The sequence below is a fragment of the Carassius auratus genome, unplaced genomic scaffold (genome assembly GCF_003368295.1).
Source record: "Carassius auratus strain Wakin unplaced genomic scaffold, ASM336829v1 scaf_tig00216339, whole genome shotgun sequence".
NCBI lineage: Eukaryota > Metazoa > Chordata > Actinopteri > Cypriniformes > Cyprinidae > Carassius > Carassius auratus.
The window spans coordinates 59,715-82,600 of NW_020528517.1; the positions used below are offsets into that span (position 1 = coordinate 59,715).

Below are 22,886 nucleotides of genomic sequence, written 5' to 3' on the forward strand. Positions count from 1 at the left end.
CAGATTATTTAGATTTTTTTCTATCGCAGTATTGTTCATGCTGTTGCATTAATAGTGTTGATTTCTCCGTGAGTCACCTTGAGACTGTCAATAGCATTATCCGTTATTAGTCACCGTTTACGCTGAAAGTAATAAAATCGGAATCATTCTCGCCAAAATGTGTTGCCCTAGTTATTGTTTTTTATTAAAATTTTGATCAGGTTACTTGCCCGTTCGGGCAATTAAAATTCTCTTTCACTTGCCCAGTCACAAAATCCACTTGTCCTGGACAAGCATTAATGTCGAGCCCTGGCTAATACATAAAGACCATTTCCAGGTTAAATATTTCATCTCAAAACACTTGAAGTGCATAAGGTAGTAACAATGAAGAAAAATCAACATTACAAAAATATATTAAAGGGGGGGGGGTGAAATGCTCATTTTCACTCAATCTCCTGTTAATCTTGGATACCTATAGAGTAGTACTTCATCCTTCATATCTCCAAAAAGTCTTTAGTTTTATTATATTTATAAGAGAAAAATACTCTGTGCCGATTTTTTTTTCTTTTTTTTTTTGGAAAAACACGAGCCGCTGGAGGCGTGACGTGTGGGCGGAGCTAAAGACTCAAGAGCGCGAGTAGGCTTTTGCGTTGAGAGCGTTTGGAAGTTGTGACTTTACCGTGAGGAAAAAAAAACATCATCCAAAACAAACCATGGCTAACAGTCAGATTCAGCCGTTTATTTATGATCCAGAATCAGATCCCGAGGCTGAAACTGAACGAGAGCAGCAGCAGCAATGACACGCTCCGAGCGGGGCTCGAACCCGGGTCTCCGGCATGGAAGGCGGACACACTAACAAGGAGGAAGAGATATTTGAAGCAGTTTTACTCACCGCCTGCGGTTCCAACACACGATCGTGACCCTTTTTTGTTGGGATTGCATCATCCTTAAGAAATAAACGATACGCAAATCCGTCGTCAAACTGGGCCTTGTTTGTAAAACAAGCATCTTCGAAATGCAGGGAACAAACAAAAACACTTGCACAACTCCGTCGATGCTCTTTAAAAATAAACTCCGTCCACTGGTCCCATAATGTTTTTTTGGTTTTTTTTTTGGTAATCTGTGCAGGGTTGTCTTGCCCTCGCAACCAAAAACACACTTCTTTTGTGACATTTCGCGACGCTCTCGCTCTGATCAGTGAATGTCTGTGCTCTCAGTACTCTGCTATACTGGAGCGCGCGCTCTTCCGGGAGAAGTGCCCTTAGGACCCATATAAGGAAATTCCGCTCCATCTAACGTCACACAGACCCATACTCGAAAAAAACTTTCCGAAACTTGTGACAAACCGGAAGGAGTATTTTTGGAACAAAAATCAAACGTACAACTTAATTTTTGAAACTTTGTCCATGTTTAGCATGGGAATCCAACTCTTTTACAGTATAAAAAACTCAGTATGCATGAAATAGCATTTCACCCCCTTTAAACTGAGTGTAGAAATGATCCAGTGTATTTGGTCCTCTGGTTGGACAGAATGCATGTTGATAAAAATTAGGCATAACTTGCCTGAGTTTGGCTTTGTAAAAGTCCCCGGCAATGATAATAGCAGCGTCAGGATGTTTGTTGATATTGCCACTGAGCGCATCGGGAAGCTCAGACAAAGCCAAGCCAGTGTCTGCTTGTGGAGGGATGTAAACAGCAGTTATGATGATCGATGAAAACTCCCGAGGCAGATAGAATGGGCGGCAAATAATGGATAAATGTTCCAGATGAGGCGAACAGGAGCGCGACAGAGTGGAGATATTCCTGGGGTCACACCATTTCTTGTTAATCATGAAACGCACTCCTCCGCCTTTGGATTTGCCGGCCTCGGCTGTCCTGTCCATCCGTGAAACAGAAGTTTTCAGACGGCGTTACAGCAGCATCCGGGACCAGGGGCGTGAGACACGTTTCAGACAAACAAAGGATGTTACAGTCCCTAATGTCCCTTTGGAAACTTATCCTGGCTCTAAGATCGTACATCATATTCTCCAATAATGCAAAATGACAGTTAAAGGCAGTTCATCATTGAATTCAGTGATGTGATGTCATCTCTGTTCAGTTTAAATAGTGTCTGTGCATTTATTTGCAATCAAGTCAATGATATCGCTGTAGATGAAGTGACCCAAACTAAGCAAGCCAGAGGAGACAGCGGCAAGGAACTGAAACGCAATCAGTGAGAAAAAAACCTTGGGAGAAACCAGGCTCAGTTGGGGGGCCAGTTCTCCTCTGACCAGACAAAACCAGCAGTTCAATTCCAGGCTGCGGCAAAGTCAGATTGTGCTATAAAATAATCTGTTTCCTGTGGTCTTGTCCTGGTGGACGTCTGAGACAAGGTCTTTACAGGGGATCTGTATCTGGGGCTCTAGTTGTCCTGGTCTCCGCTGTCTTCCAGGGATGTAGAGGTCCTTTCCAGGTGCCGATCCACCGTCTGGTCTGGATACGTACTGGATCCGGGTAACTGCAGGGACCCTGTGATCTGGATACAGACTGGATCTGGTGGCTATGGGGACCTCGGAATAAGAGAGAAACAGACTAATATTAGCGTAGATGCCATTCTTCTAATGATGTAGCAAGTACATCCGGTGTTATGGGAAGTGTTTCCGGTTTACCTAATTAATGCAGCCTAAAAATCCTTTAACGGATTTGGATATTAAAAGCATATTAGCATGTTATGTGTAAGCCAGTTTAAAGAGATGGAGATGTCTTTAAAGAGCCACACAGATGGGAAATCAAAAATTACCTGTGTACAGTGTATGATGTAGCTGTCCATCTGTGTAAACAATGTGCAAATAATTAAACCAAATAGTACACGATTTATAAAGTTATTGGCTTCTAAAGTAAGGAGTCGACTCTGAATCGCTGAAACAAGTCTTTATAGATTTCAAATCTTTTGCCCATCTCTATGTACGTCACTAGGAGCACTTTGCATAATAATCTCCGCCTACCGTGTTGGGAGAAACGGAACTCTGACCTGCCCCACCCCCACACACAGACGCTCTGTTTGGTGTGATAGCATCATGTTGAGGAGACTGTTTGTTTTATTTTCACTGCCAAAGATAGAAGATCAGAAGAACCAATGGCTAAAATTCATTTTCACCACATTACCAGAGCAGTACAACAAATCCCTTTTGTTGTGTTCACAACATTTCACTGATGACTGCTTTTCTAATCTCGGTGAGTACAGCGGGATTTTCAAAGCGTTTGGCCATAAAAGATGGTTCATAACCAACTTTATTTAGAACAACGAGCATCTCCGAATCACAACGCGAAGTATGATTATGAAGTTATGTGTCTGTTTTCTCCCGAGCGTCTTATCAGTATGTGTGCTGTCTGCAGCCTTTGTTTGTGCTGATCGTCATGTACAAACACGTCATTAAAATGAAGTGTAACTCCGTGAATTCTCAACGAAGAGACATGAGAGAGATATCTATAGAAAGCTTGACATGTCTACTTTAAAACTAAACAAGTGGTGCTAACAAATATTCTGTGATAAAGTAATCCATATGAAAACAACGCAATGTCTGTTTTTCATGTCTCCCTTCATTCTAATGTGACCACGCCCCCGTGCTCAACGTGCTATTCAGATTCAAACTGAAGCGCGCGGCTTGAATACACCCACACAGAAGAAAAAGCAGCGAGACTGTTCAAGTTTTTTATTTTACTGTTTGCTTCGCGATGAGAGGAATAAGACATAATTCACCCCAAACAGATGCTAACGCATAGTTTACCGTGGAGGTGTGTGCGGAACAACCAATCCAAACTGGTTATGTTAGTTGACCAGTCAGAACACAGTATGCTACCGAAAGGTGGGGTTTAAGGAAACTGAATCTTTTGAACAGCTTCGCGCAAACCGTTTGGGGATCTCTGAGAATTTTAAAATGATATTTTGACAAAATGACAATGTTTTTTAACCTTGGATGGATTTAAACCTAATGTACAGGACTTATAAACAGTGATAGGAAGCTTAGAATTTTCATCTTACTGGCTCTTTAATCTAGATTTAAACTGCAAAAGTGTGTCTGCCTCCCGAACAATGTTAGGTAGGTTATTCCAGAGTTTAGGGGCCAAATAGGAAAAGGATCTGCCACCCGCAGTTTTGAGTTTTGAGAACATAGCGGATGTAAAGGATTATAATGTAAAAGGAGCTCACTCAAATACTAAGGTGCTAAACCATTCAGGGCTTTATAAGTAATAAGCAATATTTTAAAATCTATACAATGTATGATACATGGTCATACTTCCTGGTTCTAGTAAGAATTCTTGCTGCTGCATTTTAGACTAGCTGTAGTTTGTTTTCTAAGCTTGCAGAACAACCACCCAATAAAGCATTACAATAATCTAACCTTGAGGTCATAAATGCATGGATTAACATTTCTGCATTTGACATTGAGGGCATAGGCCGTAATTTAGATATATTTTTGAGATGGAAAAATGCAGTTTTACAAATGATAGAAACGTGGCTTTCTAAGGAAAGATTGCGATCAAATAGCACACCTAGGTTCCTAACTGATGAAAAAGAATTGACAGAGCAGCCATCAAGTCTTAGACAATGTTCTAGGATATTACATGCCGAGTTTTTAGGTCCTATAATTAACACCTCTGTTTTTCCAGAATTTAGCAGTAAGAAATTACTCGTCAATCAGTTTTTTATATCGACTAATACGAAGAAATTCAAACCATGCTAATGCACTTCCATTAATGCCAACAAAGTGTTAAAGTCTATGCAAAAGAATGTTGTGGTCAAAAGCACTAAGATCCAATAGAACTTATAGAGAGATACAACCACGATCAGATGATAAGAGCATCTGATAAGAGAAGCATTAAGACAAAGAAATTGGTGCCGAAAGCAGGCTTATCTAGTAAATGCAGACCTGTGCAGTTATGAACCTTATACTGAGGAGAATTCCTGCTTAGAATGGGATTATTAGTAGTCAGTATCTTTAATTTGCTAAATAGTCTTAAATATTTCTTTTAACTTAAATTCAGTTTCAGTAACTGTCCCTGTACTAAATTTTTGTTACAGTATCTTGGTTCTCGAGCCCCAGAACCAGTGAAGAAAAAAGTTTTAGAAATTATGTACAGCTGGACTGTTAGTTTACCAGAAGAGACAAAGATTTCTGATGCTTATCAGATGCTTAAAAAACAAGGTAACCTGCCCGATTTGTCAAAATGAATATGTATTTAACTACATCTTACAGCTGATACACGTGTGGTCAAAAGCTATTCTGACATTGGTACTTTTGTGAATGCTTTTAAAAGTAATGGTAAACAAAAAACAATGTGCTTATGTGTAAAATGATAAAGCTCTCACATGGGACTCACTGTTTGTCCTATGTTAGTGTTGTGGAGTGTTTTAGTTATACATGATCTACATTGTTTATGCATCTCCTTTTAGGAATCATTAAACAGGACCCAGACATTCCTGATGACAAGCCCTGCCCTCCTCCACCACCCCGGCCCAAAAATGCCATCTTTGAGGATGAGGAGAAATCAAAGGTTGTTGAGATACAGTTTAGGATGTCATGATGTTTTGTTTATTTTACTATAGTTTTATTATGTGTACTGTGATTGATACTTAAAGGGATAGTTCAACCAAAAATCACAATTATGTCATTAATAACTCACCCTGATGTCGTTCCAAACCCGTGAGACCTCATTTTATCTTCGGAACACAGAACGAGTCAGTCTGTTGTTCGTTATCTGGCTCGGCTCGGTGTTCATCTTCAGTTCTCTCTTCACAGCAGTTCAGTCAGTGTACTGTTTGAGTTAATTACTCCGGGATATTGGTTTGTTTGAACTCAGAGGGAGTGTCAGCCACATTTAAAAAAGTTAACAGCTTTAGTCATTCGTGGATTAATGCGTATTGGAGACGCGAACCATTTAAAACTGTTCAGTTCGATTTGGTGAAATGGTTCAAACTGCTTTGCATTGAACTCTCTGTCACAACAGACACGGAAGAGAAGACAATGCTGAATAAAGTCATAGTTTTTTGCTATTTTTGGACCAAAATGTATTTTCGATGCTTTAAAAATTCTAACTGGTGCTGCACATAGTTTTACATGTTGATTATAATTTTCGGGAACCCAGTTAAACATAAATTGTAACCATTGATCTCTGAGTACAGTGTCCTTGGAAAGGCCAAACAAAGATGATTGGACTCCGAGATGAAAATAACAGCGTTTCGATGACATGGTGACAAACGCAGCTCTTCCTCTTCTCCGTCGGAGAGCAACAAGACCACGCCCCTTTTTTGTGTATTCCTGTGGGCGGAGGTTAGTCAAAAAATGGTTCTAGTGACGTCGTTACTGCAGGAAGTAGGCGAATTATGTTAAATAAAATATCTTGCTTGGCATTGAACTTTGAGCTTCATAATTTTACAGATATTATTTATACTCTAACAACAACATTACACACTAACTGAAGTTTGAAACGTGGGATCACGAGGAATGGGACCTTTCAAGTATGTATATAAGTAGTCTACTTTTTAAAATAATTATATTAATTAATAGTAATAATTAATTTCTTAATTACTGTTAAGAATTAAACAAAGTAAATATAGTTTTAAACATACAAGCCAACATAAAGTAATAAATGGGGGAAAAGACAATTACAAGTGATAAACAAAAATCAGTTTCAGTATCAAAGAGTACTTTAAGCATAAAGTTTACAGGCAAACATAGTTATGGGTTTTTCTGTTTTCCTTAGCATTATTGCTGTTTGATTATTACTGATGAGTTCATGAACAGTGGCAGTTTTAATAGGCTGCATTCACACTAATGCCCAGATCGGTTTCCATATATCAGATGTTTTGTCCTGTTCTAAAAACATAACTGACTGTTTGCATCAATTTCTTATCATAAAAGTAGATGCAAGCGCATTTAACCAAAGCTTAGATCGAGCTTCAGGACAAACAAACACAAAGTGCACGTGAAAGTCTGTCAGTATGTGATTTATTTTGTATTTTGTTGCGTCTAATACGTACTGCATTCCCACTGTAAAATGTAATTAGTTGACCTTACTTAAAAAAAGTATGCAAACTCATTGCCTCAAAAAAATTAAGCAAAGTAAGCTTAAGATTAGTGAGTTAGAAAAGCTTGTTTATTTTAAGTGTGCAGTACTAAATCAAGTAGTACCACTAATACGTTTTTTTTATGTTCATGTAACTTAATAGACATGATTTGTGTTAACTTAATTTTTTCATGTTGTGTGGATTGCTTGATATAAATTTAACCCCACTTAGAATTACTAAATACCTACAACTTAACATTTTTAGTTCTGCGCACTCTTTTTTCAAGTTCACTTAAATTAAAGAAACCAATTTCCTTGAATGGGTCCTTGTTGCAGCTGCCCAGGTTTAGGTCCAACCTGTGGCCTTTTTTCTCTCTTTATCTATTTTTGCTGTTACTATCTGATAAAAGCAAACAAACCACAAACATATACTTTAAAAGAACACTCACTGGGTTGATTAAGCTCCATTACAACATTTATTCAATGCACATTCGAGTACAAACAGCAGTTAAACAACAAAGTTGTTGTTTGATTTAACTGTAGAAAATAAAGGAAAAATATAAAAAAATAAAACCACATTTCTGTGAGCTAATAAGAGTCTCCCAATATTAAACATGTAAAAACCTGATAACTACAGGACTTCAGTGTATGGAAAAATCAGTGCATTTCTGATCAAAGCTATAAGTACAACGAATGCTTTTGTTTCCCAAATTGAACAGTCCAAAGATTAAACCACCACAAAGAAAAAAAAAATCACTCCTTGGGGTTTGTATTTGTGCTACATTAAAACTATTAAAAGTTTTCCAAAAACACAAATGTAAACAGGACAACCTTGCTAGGTTATTTTCTGTCATTATCATCTAATAACAACTAACAACACTTTGCAAACAGTTCTATTTCCACCATTAGCATACCTGCATAACATGGTACAGACTTCCATGGAATTTTTCTTTTCTTTTTTAAAATGAGATCGTAAATTAGCGTGAACAGTTGCATGAAAGCATCGAACATTAATGGCTGCAAAGCTTACAAAGTGCTATCTGACAGCTGACGGCTCTTTACTGTTCTAACCCAAAAGACTGTTCTTCAGAGTTAACAGTTTTGATGGGAGTTTTTTTCTTTCCCAGTCCAAGCATCACAGTCTGAATGAAGTGGAGTGTATTTGCCATGCATTTTGGGTAATCCAAATGCAATACATATGTAAGTCCAAACAACAGACAAACTGCCTGAGGCAAGTTTTTAATATGATCCATGACAATACCTCCCTCCAGAATGATGGCAGTGGAGATGGGCTGGAGGTCCACTGAGCTTTGACCCTCATGAGGACTATGTTCACTGACAACTGTCAGCACACCAACAGTGATGCATTCTAGGGCCTCGTCTCTCGTTGTATCCTACAAAGAAACACATTCTTCAGCATTGCAATTTATGCTATTCTAAAACATTTATTTTTAGTTTTGTAATGTTATCAGAGAATATGGCTTTAAATATGTTTTCACACTGGATTGTTACAATAAAGCAAACAAAAACTTTTCAACCTAGACTCCAACTCCTTAGATTTTAAATTAATGAATGTGTATAACGTTTATGTGGAAAATTTTATTTTTATTTACTGGCTGTTTACATATCTCTCAGATTAGTTGTAGAGGTATTGCTATACAAAATACATCAGTCACTGTACAAAATGTATATTGTATATCGAGCGGATAGAATTACATATTCTATGTCAACACAGGTATAGTTTTATATTCATTTAGACAAACTTTTTCTTATGTGCAAGTACTTACAGAGCAGGTCTTATAGAATTCACTGGATTCATCACAGAGTAAAATGGGAATGCCTTTGAGGACAACAGAGTGGAGTACTGTCACGTCTGGTGTCTAATGATACACAGAGAGAGAATAGACAAGTTAACAGAGTAATTTGCAAGACACAAGCAGACAGGAAATAAAATAGGTTGGTCTGAATCGGCTCATTTGATGAACTATCATACAGATCAAAAGCAAAATGAACCTACTTACCTTACAGCTTATGTGCTGAATCAGCTCCCTGAGTTTCTGACCAACAGTTCCCTTCTTTGTTTTGAAGAGTTCGATGAAACGTGGTGCGTACTGGTCCTGAGCCTCAAAAAAGTCTCCCTCAAGATTCTTACTGGCGATTCTATTAAACTCAGCAAACACCTGAAGTAGAGAGAGGGGTGGGTAGGGATGGAGAGGTGGCAGAGGTATTAACATTCCAACAAGTGTTTGGATTTCTAGCCACACACCTTGAATTTATTTTTGATTTGCATTATTTTATTGGTTGAGAATTAAAATAGCTTACCTGTCTCTCTGTGAAGAGTGCTGGCCATCGTTCAACCATTTTCAACCAGGATTGCTACATCCTCACATCCAGCTTTTCGAAGCTTTGTGCGATAATTGGCCATCTTAAATTTAAGGCTGTTTTTCCAGCCATACCATTTGTGTGGTCCAGGCTCAGCGAGGCAGGGGTATTTTCTGATCAGTGCTTGTGCAACACTGCTGAAGTAATCATCTTGATGGGCTATAAGTCGAACCCACAGTATCTATAGAGACAGTCCAGAAATACTAATTACATCAAATATTTGAAATTCAAAATATGCACAAAATATTCTGTATGATGAAATATACTATAATGATGAATTAATTTTAACACACAAGAAAGATTTAATTTGATTTTCTTTTGTTGTAATCCAACTGCTCTGATGGAAGCATAACTTTTACTTTAGCATGCAATAATAATACAGTTATTATTTTAAAATACCTTTTACTGCTGGGACTACCTATGTGTGGATTGATCACCATCTGCTTGAGCCTGGAAGGGGACAATTAAAAAATAATACAACATTTTAACACAACCATAGCTCACCACAACTCAAATACAAGTACATGTGAAAACTATAACATAAGCCTATAACCCACAATGACAGTTCCCAGTATTAAAATGTACATATGTACAAGATGACCTTAAAGAATAATGTAAGCCACTGAGTATGCCAGCAAATACATTCATAACAGGCTATGATAAACGGAGTGTAAAAATATTTTCAGACAGGGAGACACTCTACTCCTCTGTACCGAGTCTGATCTAGGTACTACACATGGTAACCATGGAAACGGCACAGCTACGAATATCGACTAGTGTTAAGTGCTGAGTGTTAAATAAAATAACAAAGTTAACGTAGTTGACTGTGGTGATATCCCCAATCATATGTCGAAACAGTGGTAATCCTGTCTTTGATAAAGACAAGACTGTTATTAACTTTACAGCCTATCTTAAAATAAAATGATACATCCAGACTTGTTCTGATGTTCTGCCTGAGTTTATAAACAACAGTTATAAAGCTCAGTAAACTCACAAACCACCGGGATCAGTTTGTCATCATGCTAGTCAGTACTCGACAAAAGTTACTGGCATGGCAGATGGGCGCGGGCGCGGGCACGGGCACGTTCGCATGACGAGCACGCCCGCGACCGTTACACTAAAGTTTTTCCTCAATTTGAACGTGACTAGTCTTTAAAGTTACCTATTTTCAACACAGAGGAAGTTTTGGATTGAAAAAATAATGAAGTATTGACCAAGTTTCATCAAAATATAGCCACGTTATGTCCATGTTAGTTAGCTAGCTTTAACCGACATTAACTTACTACACACACATCAGTACTAGCAAGCACACACTGACGCTGATTTAACGTACAGAAACAAAACGGTCTGCACAAGGTTAAAATATTTACTCACCAAATGAGTGTGCCAAGCACAAGAATCGCTGATATGATGAAGATAAACAAAAGCCCAGTTGAAGCGATGTTTAGGTCCAGCTCCACCTGGTCAGTTCAGTTGCAGGCACGATGTGACATCTCTGCAAATTTACGAATCCCGCCACGCCAAGACCCGCCCTACGAAGCAGCTTGATTGGTTGGGGTTAGGCATTTCACCTGGATTGGTTAAGGTTAGTCAGGGGATATGACCTGTACAAATCAGGTACGTAAGCATGGACGCCTGGCCAATAGTAGCTATTGAAGGGAGGGGCCATAGTGGTGAACAAATATCGCCGTCTAGCGTAGAGAGGACTGATCTGCGCATGCCCACAGATCATGAACTTACTTTTTCTAAATTAATCTAACTCAAGTAAACTGAGCTGGTAAGATTTTTCAACCTCAAAGTACAAGTAACTTACTAAAAGCAAGTGTAAATAGCAGGTTGATAAAAACTGATTAAAGTCAAATTAATATTTTTAATTAAATAGCATGTTTGCATTTACAGTGATTCCAAAAAGCAGAAAGGAAAGCATATCTAAAGTAAAATAATAAAATAACGAGTGGAAGCACAAGCAATACACACATTTCTAACACATATTCTGTACAATGAAGCCAGACCCGATTCTCTCTAGTATGCAAATGCGGGAAAAGGCTAAAAACTCAGATTTAAAAATAGTGAGAGCATATATATATATATAATATTTATTTATATATCTGTTCTTTTTAATCCAGCTGTCAGAAGAACAGAACCAGGATATACAAGTTTTACATTCTTGACGTTTAACAGGTTTAACGTCTTTTGAGGGGTTTTTTTGTGAATGGTGAATTTCAAAGTATCGAAAATGTATACATTAAGTAAGAATTAGTCAGTGACTTGTACATTTTACTGTGTGAGCTCTGACGATCTGCAGTGTGTAATTCATATATTTTGTTTTCAGGATCAGAAGCGTATGGAGAAGGTGTCACAGAGAGTGAATGCAATTCAGGAAGTAAAGGAGAGTGTTGGGCTTCTCACACAGTTACTGGAAGATTACAGCAAAGAGAGCGCCTCACATATTTCTGGAAGCTTCTATGACAGCCTTTATTGTATAAAGCACTATTAAAATAAAGGTGACTTGACTCAAAACTGAATTAGTCAGTTTCTGATGCTTGCTTTGTGTCTGTCTTCAGCTGAGATCTTACAGGCGAATGACAGCCTAACACAGGTGATAAATCAGGTGATAAATCATACAGCTGGTGAAAGGTGAGGAGGTGAATGGAGACACCAGCAGCACTGCCAGACTCACAGGTACAGCACTAATGCCTTCCTTAAGCTCAGTGAAGTCTAAAGATAAATTTATTCTGTGGTTTTTGGCTCGTGGGAATTTCTTGTGTAATAGAGTTCATGGTTGGACATGGTGTCCATAGGCCGCAGTACTGCTCTCTTGGATCTGACAGGGCTGGATATCTCTCCTTCAGCTCAGTCTTTCTGTGAATTTCCCTCTAAGACACTGTCTTCACAAGAGATGGGCATCAGCCTTTTGGATGAGCTCATGTCCCTGGGTGAGAAATCTATGATGACTCTTTGTCATGCATTTCTCTTGATATTATAAGAATTGTAAATTGGGGCATGTAAAGGGATGCAAAAAACCCTAGAATGTATAACCCAAAAATACTAAATGCAGGCAAAAAGGAGGTAAAAATGAGCCATCTTGGTTTCAGTGCAGCACCAACATGAGATCAATATTAATTTTATATTTTAAAGTTTTTGCATATATATATATATATATATATATATATATATATATATATATATATATATATACATATATATATATATATATATATATATTTATATATATATTTATCAGTGGTGGGCATAGATTAATTTTTTTTTAATCTAGATTAATCTCACTGTGATCTTGAAATTAATCTAGATTAAAATTGCTCATTCAAATTCTGCCGAAGGCATTCAGAATATGTGTGTTACCCAAATAAAATTGACAAACAGTAAGTCTTTGAGAAACACCAACAAAATCAGTGCAATACAATTTCTCATTAAATCACTTAACTGTACACAAAAACAGCATAAAACTTGTTGGTATCAATTTAGGATTTTTCTTTGTATCCAACAATAAAATGTGTTTAATGTCTTGACATGTTCTGTAATCTAAACCTTTTCAAATTACCACATTTAAAACACTTTTTTACAGTTTTATTTAAAAGGATAGTTCACCCAAAAATGAAAATCATGTCATTTTGTTACTCCCATGTTGTTACAAACCTGTATAAATGTAACAAAATAAGAGTTTTCATTTTTGGATGAACTATCCCTCAATTTTAAACAACCATTTATAAGAACAGACATGCTTACTGCAACTGATTTTTGATTTTCTGATTACTGATTTTCTTTATAACAGTTTGTTCTTCAGAGAAAGTACACGTTTGGTGCATCAAGATCCCAGCTCTATGAAAACATTCTGAATGGTGTCAAAAGTGTACTTAAGAGCTTGAGGATAGGACATGGGAGATCTTTCAAAACGACGACCTGCTCCAACACAACAGCAATATTTACAACCTCGGGTGATGTCGCCTGGGTGTCATCTGCCAAAACACACAGAATGGCAATAGACACTCCTTTTGCCCCATCTTCGGTGTCCTGTTACACAAACAATAATCTACTAGAACAGATATTTTGTAGTTGCATTCTATCCATAATAGACTGTTATAATAGTAATAGTCATTAAACAGTCAACACTTGCAGACTGACAAACATAAGACTAGAACAAGTAAATTAGGGGTGGGAAAAAAAATCGATATTGCAATATATTGTTGTGCTCTCTGTCGCAATAAATAATCGATACACTAACGCCCAATATCGATATTTTATTACAACACAAAATGATTAATTTACCCGTTGTCAGTGTCACTGTCACTACCCAATATCTACCATTCTGTTTGCGGGGCGCGCTGTTCGAGTAAATAGGGGTAAAGTGGCGCAAACAGCGGCCGGTGAAGAACACAAGTTAACTAACAACAACAGAGAATTGCAGAAAAAAAGAGAAGCGAGAAGAATGGTGAAAGAAAAAAAACTAAATCAAAGACCCACCCGCTAGTTTCCACTCTAAAGTGTGGAGACACTTCGGGTTTTACGAGACAGTCGACGGAAAGGCACTGGATAAAGACTATGCGATCTGCAAGAACTGCTTTGCAAAGATGAAATATAACAGCAACACTACGAATCTGCAAATGCACCTCGTTCGCTATCACGGTGAACTACTCTCTGGTGATAATGAGGGCAAACCAAGTCAGCCGACAATCACTACTGCGTTCAAAGCAAAGCTCCCCTTTGGGTCGCCGAGGGCACAGAGTATCACTAAATCCATCGCCAAATTTATTTGACATAATCTCTGCTCAGAGGTGTGCTGAGCATGCTGATCAGTTAGTGTTCCTCAAGAAGAATATGCCTTGATGTGTCCACTGTTTACAGTAACTTACTACTGACGTTTCAGTATTATGGTTTACACATGTTAATGTTCATGTTGTTTTGTAATGTTCATGCACTTTTATCTGTCTAGATGTACAGTGTTTACATTTAAGACCAGGAGTCAGTGAGTTATTATGCAAATGCATATTTCTTTGCACAATGTTGGAAATGTTGGCATTAATAAATGCATAAAATTTCCTTATTCCTTCTTTTTCTTTTCAGTCACATATATCGTGATATATCGTTGATGAAATTTCTTCCAATATATTCAATATCGTAGATATCGCGAATCGTGATATTATCATATCGTGGACCACATATCGCCACAGAATTGAATCGTGAGGTACCTGTATCGTCCCACCCCTAAAGTAAATATTCACTTTTTTTAAACAAACCTAATGAACAAAAATAATCAAATCTCAAAACTGTAAGCCTTTTGAAGTATTGACTACTTACTTTGCATGTCTTGAACAGCTCGTTTGGATCCTCTCGAAGAAACAAAGGCAGGCCTTTCAAAGCAGTAGTCCTTCTGTGATTAACAACATCATTCACCTTCAAAACATACAGAGGTAAAAAACATCAAGAAGGTCTTTATTCATGATTCTGAAGAATTCCTCAGCAATCTGTTTATAACAAAAACATATTGTAGTAACAGTAACAAAACTTAAAGCATAAACCGGAATTAAAAAACCATTTGTCTAAACTAGAAATACTATTCATGCAGAAACACTACTTCTTGTAGCAATATCAGCGTGAATCTAATGTCAAGTTTTCACAAGTCAGTCAGGATGTCCTTTAATACAGTCAGTCCTCATGACCCCCTCCCGGAACATTTTTGTTTTCTTTCTATGTAAAAGATGGACAATTCTGTTTCCATAATTAACACACTAACAGACTGATAAGTTGAATCCTGCATTTTATATTTTATATTTACAGGTAGGCCTGTAAAAAATATTGTGGTAGGTGGGTCACGTGGACTGCAGTTGAGAAACACTGTCTTAATAGGCGTTTTGGTGTGATTTAGATAGGTGGGATTTTAAAGCACCTGCTGTCCTGAAGACACAAACACACCCCGTATGAATACAAGGCCAGCTGGAAATGCTTGGGTGATGCAGCCGATAGTGCTTTAGAAGGACGTCTTCACTCGAAATGCTGAATTTGCAGTTTTTACACTGCATTAAGTATTTTTATAATCCTGGAAAATAGAAAAATGAATGAGTTACAACCTCATTTCAAAACATATTTGAAAATCAATTTGAAAATGTATTGCACTTAAAATAGTAATATTCTTCAACATTTTTAACTAATGTCAAACATGATAATGATCTTGTTCCAATTTATATATTTATTTTATACATTTTATTATTTCGATTTCATTATACCTTTTATTTGATGCAGAAAATAATTTGCGCTAATTCATGTTTGACCAGCCTTGCATGAGGAATAATAATGTATTATGCCACTTATAATAAATGTGATGTTTTTTATTGTCTTACATACACTATGGAAACCAAAATGGGTTAAGGTTTACTGCTTAAGACATTGTAGACATCATTTGGTGACAACTAATTACAAAAGTGCTAACTAAAATAGTGTGCATTGATACACACAGACAAAATATATTATCAAATGAGTACTTTAAGTCAATGTCAGCAAATTTTATAAACTGATATTTAAGCAAGTACAGCAAATAACACCGTAGTCTCTTCACTTTGGAAAACAGCATGCTTCAGAGAAAAACGTACAGAAAATTACAGTTTGGTAAAAATGTAAATAAATCCTGTACCCAGTCATTGGTGAAATATTTATAGGTTTCAGCAGATTTATAGTTTTGTTAATTGTTCACATGTACATACCATTAAAAAAAAAGAGTTTAAGAGTGTAAGTACGAAGCTGGACGAACAAATTCAACTTCTTTTCGCGAGTAACAGTTAGTCTCATCTATTGCGTAGTCAGTGAACTTACAATGCCTTCCAAATGGCGCTTCGGTCACACACACAACAAACCAACGTGATATTCGGATAGTCGAATTTTATCTCGAAGTTGTTAATGTAAACTGCTTTTCCAGACTTTGGAAAGAGGTCGATTACGACGTGGGTGTCGTGTAACGTCGACAAGGACACGGATAGATTGAATATACATAATATGAATACAGCGCTGCTCAGACTAAACGGCGTATGATGTCAAAGTACAGCGAGAGCACAAAGCAGACTGTTCTAGAATCAGTATTGATGTACAGCGTACATCTGTGACTCGACTACCACTAACGGTAACTGGCCACAGACTGGATAACATTATTACAAAAATCCGGTTTAACATTATGAAAAATATCTTCACATTTGTTAATACTGAGTGCAACCACCTTAAACATCACAATAGCGCCACATTGAGACTTAACCTGGACTAACAATGGGCTAGGTGCACAAGATGGCGCATGTGAGCTTCGGCGACGCGAGTGTGTGCGTACTTATTTCCGGTCTTGCGATGCTCGCATTGACTGTAAGGGAAACTTACATACGAAACTTGGCTAGATGTATATAATTAATGTTTTTCAAATTTAACAGCCGATAGTGGTATATCAAAAACATGGGGAAACATCCTCCCTATATTTTGCGTACCTCTGTGTGATAATTCATCAAGATACAACGCGGAGATTGCTTTATTATTCTGTTGATTATGCGGATCAGCGTCAGTTCAGGTCCACAGGGATTTCTTCTTTCAAACACAAACCTCTCAAATATGCAATACTTTTCATTTTCGAAGAGCTGGTTTTGTTCTGTTATGTAAGATAAATGTTTCTGACTGTCAAACGACGCACAGAGGTTTTATTAACTTTATTTCATAACATAATTTATAACTAACTGTACAATTAAACGTAATATAATTATGGTAGGTTTGCCTTAAATAAAAGATCGCTGTTTGCATTCATGTGTGTTTTTATCTGTTTATTTGTTTTGTGAAAGATCTGCAGCATAAATCATTATCTGTCTATGAGCAGCCATGTATATATTGTTATTGTTTTGCATTAATTATCAGATTAAACAGATATTAAAATTAGTCACGTATTTTTTACTGTGTAAAATGATAAAATATGTTGTGAAAATAACGATGAAACAGACTGATGTATGTGTACAATTGAGAAATGGATACTTCTGAAGATAAATCGCAGCCCACGTCTCACGAGGTAAATATTTAATATATATAAAAAATAATAACAATAATGCAAACATTTTCGAGAAATAAGTAATTTGTACATTTACATATTTGGTAAGATAAAATACATTATATAGCTGTGTATACACACCATGAGTTCAACTTTCATTTAGTGAACATTAGTGTATTTAATTCATTTACCAGACCCAAACATACACAAGTTTCAAATCCACTGGCTCAGTTAATATTTGTAGTATAGTGATAATAGCAGTGTATATCTTATTTGCATATGAAGTGATATTATAAATCCTGTAAACATATAGAAGGTAATATTTGGACTTCTCTGGTTCTCTGCACTGACTTTAAGCACAACCGGAAATATCTACGCACACACTCGCAAGACCGGAAATCCAAGATGGCGGAGATATGCAACTAGCCCATAGCCTAACAAAAAGCCTTCATTATTAACTTTGGACATTTTTTGCTGAAACCATATTTTAATTACGTACGCTAATATAACAGTGTAAGTTAACGTAATTTGCTTCGAGGTCCTGATTGGATTACTTTATTGATTCCGAATCACTGGCTGATATTCAATTGCAACGTTACATCTCATTTTCAAAGATAAATATAAAAATTAGTATATGCCAACATTATAACTTAGCCTATCATTTTAAGATGAAAAATACCTGCCACATAAGTCTTTATGAAAACTATGCTCCCACTGCGCAAACATATTTGCATCACTGACAGACGTTTGTAAAAAGAAAAAAAAAAAAAAAAAAGAAGAAAAACAACTCATGTACACTTTTCATTTCAAGTGCCTTAAATTAATTAACGTTAATTACTCACCTGAAACCTGTTTCTCCCTGCTCCAAGTCCAAAATGGCAGCAAGAAAACGTGGCGATGCTGATAATGAGAAGGGAAACCCTGTAGATGCATGCGAGTGCAATTTCAATTAAAAAATGTTTGTTCATTCAACTTGGTTAATGATGTTGCTATAACATTTTTGATAAGAATCACTGTTTCACGGCTGTTCACGGAGACACCCTGCGATTCAGTGAACTAGCCGTTTAACATCAAATCTGCGCTGGATACTAATATCCAAACTATAGTGAAAACACTATTAATTAGCACAGTAACAAGATCGGCAGTTTAAGACATTAACTTGTAAGCACAAAACACAAGATACTTCTCTTTTCAATACGAATAAGGCTTTATTAGATAAATCTAAGACATATAAACTAATCTAACACATAAACGCACACACACACACATTCACACAAGTCTTGGGAAGCCCGTGGTTGTTGGGCTTTGGCTGAAAGTGCAGAGTCGTGTGCGCTGGTTGAAGTTGAATGGACGTTACAAAACTTAACTCAGAACACGAAACTCTCAAACGGAAAAGAAAAGAAATAAAGTTTGACGAGACTAGGTTGTGTTCCTTCTCATCGTGGCATAGTAGCAGCAGGCAGGCACGCTGGAACCGCGCTCAAAGAACAATGATGACTAACCGCATGGCTATATGCTACAAGCTAGCCGAAGCATAGCTAGAGACTAGAAACTGGGATGATTGATAGCACAAGCAATGCTAGAACTAAAAGCCAAATTTCATGGTGTCCAAAGTATTTAAACTTCCCTGTTGGCCACCCCTCAAATGTTGCCTTGACCAATCAGATATGGTCTTGGCTCAGGGGTATCATAAATCATTTGTTTATCTTACCAAGCATGTGGTTCCTGCCTCGCAGTGTCTATTTTTGGACATGATTCCTATAACACGATTATGATATATTTTACAAATAAATGATTGTAAGGACAATATCAAGCAAGAAAATTTGATTATATCAATACTAGACATGACTATGTATCCTATAGTTATCAAAAGACATACACAATAAGTGATTATACATGATAGTCAAATGTGTGGGTTACACATAAATGAATATGGAGTTAAGCAATGGAATGATTAATTTATAAGTCTTTTTGAGTTCATTCTGGTCCATATATAATGTACAAAAAGCAGTTTCTTTGCCATTCTCTGGCAAAGGGACTTTTCTGTGAAGACAGAGGTTTAAAGCCCTTCCCCCTTAGGAATTTCAGTCTGGTTCTGCTGGGTGGGGGAAGTCAATGCAAGTATTTAACTTGATCTCCTGGGTTTACATGTGATGTCCAGCGTTGCATTTCAATCACGAACAATAAATTTGACAATCTCTTCTTCGAATTAAAATTGTCAATAATTGTTCTATTGGTGTTAATGTTGAAAGCTGTTGTGTGAACAAGTTGGTTGGTTGGTTATCTTGCTTGGTTCTTGTGGCACTAGAACTGATTTATGACTTCCTGAGGAGTTCGGCTCTTGTTTCAATGCACACAGCTCTGATAACCTCTTTAATTTGCCTGGTTCGACTCATTTCTGCTACAATGTGATTTTCCAAAATAATCTTAATTGAATATATATATATATATATATATATATATATATATATATTAGGGGTGTAACGATACGCGTATTCGTATTGAACCGTTCGGTACGAGGCTTTCGGTTCGGTACGCGGTACGCATTATGTACCGAACGGTTCGTTGGACTAATTAATTATATTTGGAAAATAAATAAAAAATTGTGAAATATAATGATATGCGTTCAACAAGGTAGCCCAATAACCCAAACGACATAACAGGCAACGCCCCTGACACTCCCGAAGAAGAAAAAAAAACACCAGCCTATGTTTATGTTAGGCTACTCAGTCAGGCGCTCGCTCACTCAGTACGCGCTGAAGGCTCGTTGCAAAATGGCCAATGCGTTTAACAGACCAGAAATAGAAGATCCTCCGATAACCAACAGGTCTGGTGTTTGGGTGCACTTTACCAATCGATCGGGGCATCCAAACAAGCACGGAAATCAAAATGGACTAGTACTGTACTGTGTCGGAATTTCCTGAGCAGTACGATAGGCTACAATTAACAGGCCTGCACGTTATTAGATAGAAGAACTGTTATAAATAGAACGTATGCACGGGCAGTTTTGAAAACTCAACCTACTTTGCTCTTGCCATAGTGCAGCGCCAATCGCGTTGTATCTGAAGGGCAACGCTGAGCCCAGAGTCCAGTGCCGCGCATACTGCGTCCTGTGTGAAAGACCCTTTAGCCATTTTGCAACGAGTCTTCAGCGCGTACTGAGTGAGCGAGCGCCTTACTCTGTAGTGGAAAACGCAGGTTTTAAGAACATGCTTAATGTAATTGAGCCCCGTTACAATATTCCTTCACGAGCCCATTTCAGCCAGACCATAATTTCTGCTTTGTTTCAAAAAACATAATCCCTATAGAGAACCAATTGAGTAAAAACACACTCAATATAAAGAGTTATAGAGTTCCATATAAAAAGTTACATCTTTGTATTTGTTCATAACTACTACAACAATATAACATTTTAAATTTTTTTTATAAGGAGCTGTTTTTGTTTTATACAGTATGCTGCTAAGAAAACACCATAAAAGATGGGTAAAGAATAGCTCCATCATTGTTCAATGTAAAAAAAAACATACGTTGTTAGTTTTAATAAATATATATTTTTTTTTAAATCAAGGAAATGCATCTGCCAATTTTTTTTTTTTTTTGCTGTATCTAAAACGTACCGAACCGTACCGAACCGAACCGAGACACCAGTGAATCGTATCGAACCGAACCGTGAATTTTGTGAACCGTTACACCCCTAATATATATATATATATATATATATACACATTTATAAATAATTTTGCAGTTACCATGGCTACAAGAAAATGATTTGTGGTGTTATTGTTAAAACTATGGGTAATTTTCGTAAGGGAACCTGAAAAAAAAAAAAAAAACTTTCACAGGATTGTGCCTGAAAGTGATAAACGGGCCTCATTTTCACCTAAATGTTTTATCATTTATTTTAATATATATTAAAAATGTATAAGGTGTGCATTGTAGCTGACACCTACATTAACACATTACAATTGTTTTATGACTGTAAGTCTTTCTCCTCAAATGCTATTGAGCTTCAAATTTGTGTTTGAGCCCATGTGAAAAAGTAGCACAATTTACATATGATTTTACAGTTTATTTTAATAAATATCAAACATTTAATTCAATTGTGCATTATAGCTGACACCTACATGAACAATTACAGTTGTTTTATGACTGTAAGTCATTCTCCTCAAATGCTACTGACTTTAGAAAAGTGTATACCAATATCGCATGTAACTTTAGAGACGGTCCCTAAATTTGAGACTCTCGAACATCCAACGTCCAGCCAACTTAATTTTTTCATAGTTTTCTTTTCTCTGCGCTGGAATGGTGATGTCCTTTACCAGGGGCGTAGCACCAAATTTTGGGCCCTGGGTACAAACCATCTTGCTGGGCCCCCGTACCAAATACCATAGTGATACCAATGGGTGGGATATTTTGAAGAAAGTCGGTAACCAAACGACTGATGGACCCCATTGACTTCCATATTAGGAAACAAAATACTATGGAAGTCAATGAGGACCAGCAACTGTTTAGTTGCCAACCTTCTTTAAATTATCTTCTTTTGTGTTTAGCAGGAGAAAGGAAACCATACAGGTTTGGAACAACTTGAGGGATAGTAAATGATGACAGAATTTTCATTTTTGGGTGAACTTCCCCTTTAAAGTTTAAATGTGTACAATAACAATGTACCCATTTGGCTTATTTCCAGTTAATACTTAATTACTAATTACTAAGTGTTAAAACAGGCAATTCCGCTAAAAGCTCACCTTGTCTCACTGTCACATCCACCTCACTGTCACTGCTTTCACCTGGCCATGATGAGGGGCCTGCTGCTGCAGGGTCTGAAACTGAAATATATGGCTTCAAATGGTTGCTAAAATATCCTTTATTGTCATAATACCTTTTTTAAAGTGTAGGCTAAGTACAAGTTAATTGCTGATTATTTGTCTGTTTAAAATAAATGCAGACTATAGAATCACAGGGTACACTAACAACCAAACTAGACATTCAGTCTTTACGTTTTAAAATAAGTAATTTTCAATCATTAAGATGTGCATTAAACTGATAACAATCCTGAGCGTGCGCGAGCTAATATGCATAACAATGCGTTAAAATAGGCGCTAATGATCTGTGTTTTCGCGGGTGTTAGATTTTGACAATGGAGGGAAATATACAGTGTTTTCATGTAAACTTCTGACTCTGGGGAGAACTCCTCCAAGAGTAGATATTTATGTTAAAACAATATAATGCTCGATTATGCATTTGGAGCTCACCTTTCTTTTCAAAAAACTGAGTGAGCAACTGCTTGCCCTCGTTTGCCTTTCTCTCTTTAATATTCGTTTCTTTTCGTTTTTGAGCCCCTGATTTTCCTTTCTTAAGGAAAGACATGACTCTTCCCCTGTCTTCCTAGTTCATATCACGGCTAGCTCCAGCTTAATTTAACCGGTTCTTCTTAGTGAACCGGTTGAACCAGTTC

The 22,886-nt window shown here is 37.0% G+C and overlaps 1 protein-coding gene and 1 long non-coding RNA gene across 4 annotated transcripts; both read right to left on the reverse strand.

Moving 5' to 3' along the window:
- Positions 1-7,135: 7,135 nt before the first annotated feature.
- LOC113097642 (uncharacterized) lies at positions 7,136-11,311 on the reverse strand. Of its 3 annotated transcripts, none has more exons than XM_026262913.1 (6): positions 10,783-11,311; positions 9,808-9,858; positions 9,349-9,589; positions 9,048-9,206; positions 8,814-8,906; positions 7,136-8,420 (listed from the first exon to the last, which is right to left on the reverse strand). In XM_026262913.1, exons 3-6 carry the CDS (start codon positions 9,385-9,387, stop codon positions 8,085-8,087), a joined length of 627 nt encoding a protein of 208 aa, XP_026118698.1. In that variant the 5' UTR covers positions 9,388-9,589; positions 9,808-9,858; positions 10,783-11,311; the 3' UTR covers positions 7,136-8,084. The 3 variants fall into 3 exon arrangements, with proteins under 3 accessions (XP_026118698.1, XP_026118700.1, XP_026118699.1); XM_026262915.1 differs by lacking the exon at positions 10,783-11,311 and adding an exon at positions 10,403-10,747; XM_026262914.1 differs by lacking the exon at positions 10,783-11,311 and having other exon boundaries at positions 9,808-10,396.
- A 1,796-nt stretch (positions 11,312-13,107) lies between these two features.
- Positions 13,108-18,350, reverse strand: LOC113097639 (uncharacterized). The gene is made up of 4 exons (XR_003288903.1): positions 18,274-18,350; positions 15,314-15,463; positions 14,725-14,820; positions 13,108-13,440 (listed from the first exon to the last, which is right to left on the reverse strand). It is a non-coding gene; the product is annotated as an uncharacterized LOC113097639 (long non-coding RNA).
- Positions 18,351-22,886: the final 4,536 nt, after the last annotated feature.